Source organism: Oncorhynchus keta, unplaced genomic scaffold (genome assembly GCF_023373465.1).
Source record: "Oncorhynchus keta strain PuntledgeMale-10-30-2019 unplaced genomic scaffold, Oket_V2 Un_scaffold_5034_pilon_pilon, whole genome shotgun sequence".
Classification (NCBI taxonomy): domain Eukaryota; kingdom Metazoa; phylum Chordata; class Actinopteri; order Salmoniformes; family Salmonidae; genus Oncorhynchus; species Oncorhynchus keta.
The window spans coordinates 82501-87500 of NW_026290950.1; the positions used below are offsets into that span (position 1 = coordinate 82501).

The following is a 5000-nucleotide window of genomic DNA, read 5'->3' on the forward strand; positions in this document are numbered from 1 at the left end:
TCTTTCTCTCTCTGAAACATTTATGTTAGGAGAGTAGGGACTGGGGAGGAGAGGAGAGGGAGGGAGGGACAGTCCTCTACAGTGTCTGTTCTCTCTGATAATCTCTCTACAGAGTTCCCACGACTCCTAAACAGAGAGGGATATTTCCGGAGGGGACTGTCCCTCCACTCCCCCGTCCAGTTAGCATGAAATCTGAGCAACTTAGTCCCTACTGCAGCAGTGGCAACAGAGATCCAGGGGTGACAGAGATGATCAGGGGTCCAGGGGTGACAGAGATGATCAGGGGACCAGGGGTGACAGAGATGATCAGGGGACCAGGGGTGACAGAGATGATCAGGGGTCCAGGGGTGACAGAGATGATCAGGGGACCAGGGGTGACAGAGATGATGAAATGGTCATTGGGACACCAGGAGGTACACATTTCGCCCCCCCCCCACCAACACCTACACAGCTGATTAAAATGATGATGATTAGTTGGGGAAAACCTGCTCCATTGTGATATTTACTATCAGAACCAGTGTGTAGGAAAAGGTTTAACATCGGCAGAAGGGTCCCATCTGAACACACTAAACAAAGAGTTTTCTCTCCCAGACAAGGGAAAAGGAAGTGAGACATCCCACTCCCTCATTCTCTCTGGTTCGTATACAGTCAATAAACTAAGCAGACCAGACCCAGCTACTAATGCATTGGCTATGGGAGAGACACCACTTAAAAGGAAAGATTCACCTTTTTTGAATGTTATATATATATTTTTGTGCATCTCCTCCGAGGACATGTCATGTTTTCACGTGTATCTGAGCTAGTGGCCGTTCAAACAGAAATACAAGCCGGTATGACGACTTTAGCATCATATGAAGACATGTTATCCGCCATCTTTGTTCCACCTGCTTCCAGAACGTAGAGATAGAGGTCTCAGATTTACATCTTTGTTCCACCTGCTTCCGGAACGTAGAGATAGAGGTCTCATATTTACATCTTTGTTCCACCTGCTTCCAGAACGTAGAGATAGAGGTCTCAGATTTACATCTTTGTCATTATAGCGTCTGTGACAGCATGGGCAGAGCATTGGCCCGATTGGCTGATCCCTGCTGATGACCCCGGTTGGATATGACTCCAACAGTGTCACCACGAGGGATCAGCCAATGAAGTTGGAAGACCCCAACCACTTGACTACATTTAAAATGGTGGAAGTGCTCAATGGGGCTGTCCAATGGTAATGCAGCCGTTTGACCACTAGAGGCCTCTATCATTCTCTATGTTCTGGAACGCCACCATGAAGGGCCACAGCCGTGTCAAACAGCAGGTGCAACAGAGATGGACATCGGCTATTTGGATTTCTACATTTAAAAAAAATAAGATTTTGTTTCTCAGACACAGTACGGAAAAGTGATGTCATTTACATATTCATAATTTCTTATATTCTTTGGCAGTGTTTCGGGGACAGTTAGGAAACATTGTCTGCCTGCTGCATTAAGGCTGTAATTGCCATGAAGTTCAACAGATTTCTTTGCAGCTAATTTTATTTCCAGCGCTTCAGTCTGTGAAGTTTGTGGAATTACAATGGATTCATTTTGGGGGGTTATTTGCCAGGCATTGCCTCTCTATACTTTGGGATTACTGTCAATTCTCAGTAGCCTGATGGGGATGACATTTATGTCCCAAGTGGCACCCTATTCCACTACAATGGGCCCTGCTCACAACAAGTGGCACCCTATTCCACTACAATGGGCCCTGATCACAACAAGTGGCACCCTATTCCACTACAATGGGCCCTACTCACAACAAGAGGCACCCTATTCCACTACAATGGGCCCTGATCACAACAAGAGGCACCCTATTCCACTACAATGGGCCCTGATCACAACAAGTGGCACCCTATTCCACTACAATGGGCCCTGATCACAACAAGTGGCACCCTATTCCACTACAATGGGCCCTGCTCACAACAAGTGGCACCCTATTCCACTACAATGGGCCCTGATCACAACAAGTGGCACCCTATTCCACTACAATGGGCCCTGATCACAACAAGTGGCACCCTATTCCACTACAATGGGCCCTGATCACAACAAGTGGCACCCTATTCCACTACAATGGGCCCTGATCACAACAAGTGGCACCCTATTCCACTACAATGGGCCCTGCTCACAACAAGTGGCACCCTATTCCACTACAATGGGCCCTGATCACAACAAGTGGCACCCTATTCCACTACAATGGGCCCTGCTCACAACAAGTGGCACCCTATTCCACTACAATGGGCCCTGATCACAACAAGTGGCACCCTATTCCACTACAATGGGCCCTGATCACAACAAGTGGCACCCTATTCCACTACAATGGGCCCTGCTCACAACAAGTGGCACCCTATTCCACTACAATGGGCCCTGATCACAACAAGTGGCACCCTATTCCACTACAATGGGCCCTGCTCACAACAAGTGGCACCCTATTCCACTACAATGGGCCCTGATCACAACAAGTGGCACCCTATTCCACTACAATGGGCCCTGCTCACAACAAGTGGCACCCTATTCCACTACAATGGGCCCTGATCACAACAAGTGTGCCAACGTCTGAGTACTGTACTCCTCACCCTCCCACAGTCACATAGAGGAAGATGAGGCCATGGCTCTCTAACCTCTGAGTACTGTACTCCTCACCCTCCCACAGTCACATAGAGGAAGATGAGGCCATGGCTCTCCAACCTCTGAGTACTGTACTCCTCACCCTCCCACAGTCACATAGAGGAAGATGAGGCCATGGCTCTCTAACCTCTGAGTACTGTACTCCTCACCCTCCCACAGTCACATAGAGGAAGATGAGGCCATGGCTCTCCAACCTCTGAGTACTGTACTCCTCAACCTCCCACAGTCACATAGAGGAAGAGGAAGTGTCTCTCGTTGTCCTCAAGTAGTGGCCAATTATGCCTTGTCATTCAGCGCGGTGTAGCAGGCAAAGAGAGAGAGAGAGAGAGAGAGAGAGAGAGAGAGAGAGAGAGAGAGAGAGAGAGAGAGAGAGAGAGAGAGAGAGAGAGAGAGAGAGAGAGAGAGAGAGAGAGAGAGAGAGAGAGAGAGAGAGAGAGAGAGAGAGAGAGAGAGAGAGAGAGAGAGAGAGAGAGACAGAGAGAAAGAGAGAAAGAGAGAGAGAGAGAGAGAGAGAGAGAGAGAGAGAGAGAGAGAGAGAGAGAAGAGAGAGAGAGAGAGAGAGAGAGAGAGAGAGAGAGAGAGAGAGAGAGAGAGAGAGAGAGAGAGAGAGAGAGAGAGAGCACCAGCCAGACCACTGCAATTAACAGAGACTAAGGAGCTGTAGCTGTGTAGCGGAGCACCGTGGCAACGCAGACACTGATAGTCATCATGTTACCGTGACACAACAGATGCTGCTCTCTAGAGGACAGGGAGGAGACTGGGAGGGGCACTAGGGGTCAACAAAGGGTCAAGGAAAAACTGCTGCCTGGTGTTGACATGTGGTCAGGTGGTCAGGTGGTCAGGTGGTCAGGTAGACAGGTGGTCAGGTGGTCAGGTGGTCAGGTAGACAGGTGGTCAGGTGGTCAGGTGGACAGGTGGACAGGTGGTCAGGTGGTCAGGTGGACAGGTGGTCAGGTGGTCAGGTGGTCAGGTGGTCAGGTGGTCAGGTGGTCAGGTGGTCAGGTGGTCAGGTGGTCAGGTGGTCAGGTGGTCAGGTGGACAGGTGGTCAGGTGGACAGGTGGTCAGGTAGACAGGTGGTCAGGTGGTCAGGTGGACAGGTGGACAGGTGGACAGGTGGTCAGGTGGTCAGGTGGACAGGTGGACAGGTGGTCAGGTGGTCAGGTGGACAGGTGGACAGGTGGTCAGGTGGTCAGGTGGTCAGGTAGACAGGTGGTCAGGTGGACAGGTGGACAGGTGGACAGGTGGTCAGGTGGTCAGGTGGACAGGTGGACAGGTGGTCAGGTGGTCAGGTGGTCAGGTGGACAGGTGGTCAGGTGGTCAGGTGGTCAGGTGGACAGGTGGACAGGTGGACAGGTGGTCAGGTGGTCAGGTGGTCAGTGGAAACTGTTTGGCCGGAGAGCGAGGTGCTGGGAGTGTTTCTGTGTCTCTGGGATGACAGGCACCTTCCATTCCGTCTGTCAAAGCCTCCTGTCCCCCCCCCTCCTGCCCCCCCCCTCCCCACACACACACACACACTGACTCATACACACACAAACACCCCTCCCCTCCTGTTCGTCAGCACGGCTCAATCCCCTGGATCCCTCCCACACAGATGGAGCAGAATGTCACGACAACCAGAAGATTACCGTCACCCGAGACACAAGCGATGGCGGCGAGATGCACCACGACGTCAATCAATGGCCGGGTTTTAGTGCTTCATACTATATAGGATAACCGGGTCCACTGAGGGATTGTGGGAGATCTAGAACCTAAAAAGGGTTCTTCGGCTGTCCCCATAGGAGAGCCTTTTGAAGAAAGAGGGTTCTACATGGAAGAAGGTTCTTCGTGGAACCAAAAGGGTTCTACGTGGAACCCAAAACAGTTCTACTTGGAACCAAAAAGGGTTCTACCTGGAACCAAAAAGGGTTCTACGTGGAACCCAAAACAGTTCTACTTGGAACCAAAAAGGGTTCTACCTGGAACCAAAAAGAAAAGGGTTCTACCTGGAACCAAAAAGGGTTCTACCTGGAACCAAAAAGGGTTATCCTATGGGGACAGCATTGAAAGACAACTCTACTGATGAAGCACTTTAGTGCTCTGACCATTTCATGTTTAATCATCAGGTACAAGAATCATGTCTGTCTCTCTGCCTTTCTCTGTCTGTCTCTCTGCCTTTCTCTGTCTGTCTCTCTGCCTTTCTCTCTCTGTCTCTCTGTCTCTCTCTCTGCCTTTCTCTGTCTGTCTCTCTGCCTTTCTCTCTCTGCCTTTCTCTCTCTGTCTCTCTGCCTTTCTCTCTCTGCCTTTCTCTGTCTGTCTCTCTGCCTTTCTCTCTCTGTCTCTCTGCCTTTCTCTCTCTGTCTCTCTGCCTTTCT

The 5000-nt window shown here is 50.5% G+C and overlaps 1 protein-coding gene and 1 long non-coding RNA gene across 5 annotated transcripts in view; one reads left to right on the forward strand and one right to left on the reverse strand.

The window, feature by feature from the left end:
- The first annotated feature begins 3220 nt into the window (after positions 1-3220).
- On the forward strand, positions 3221-4112 carry LOC127928921 (uncharacterized). Of its 3 annotated transcripts, XR_008132851.1 has the most exons (5): positions 3221-3578; positions 3747-3762; positions 3803-3826; positions 3859-3882; positions 3979-4112. It is a non-coding gene; the product is annotated as an uncharacterized LOC127928921 (long non-coding RNA). The 3 variants fall into 3 exon arrangements; XR_008132852.1 differs by having other exon boundaries at positions 3221-3826; XR_008132850.1 differs by lacking the exon at positions 3803-3826 and having other exon boundaries at positions 3221-3794.
- Positions 4113-4171: 59 nt separating this feature from the next.
- Positions 4172-5000, reverse strand: part of LOC127928917 (octapeptide-repeat protein T2-like) — a 2022-nt gene continuing 1193 nt past the window's right edge. For both annotated transcript variants that reach the window (XM_052516506.1, XM_052516505.1), the window contains 2 exons: positions 4973-5000; positions 4172-4822 (listed from right to left, as the gene is read on the reverse strand). The exon at positions 4973-5000 is cut by the window's right edge. In XM_052516506.1, the coding sequence (XP_052372466.1) occupies positions 4748-4822; positions 4973-5000 (103 nt within the window). In that variant the 3' untranslated portion in view covers positions 4172-4747. The remainder of the gene's footprint in view (positions 4823-4972) is intronic.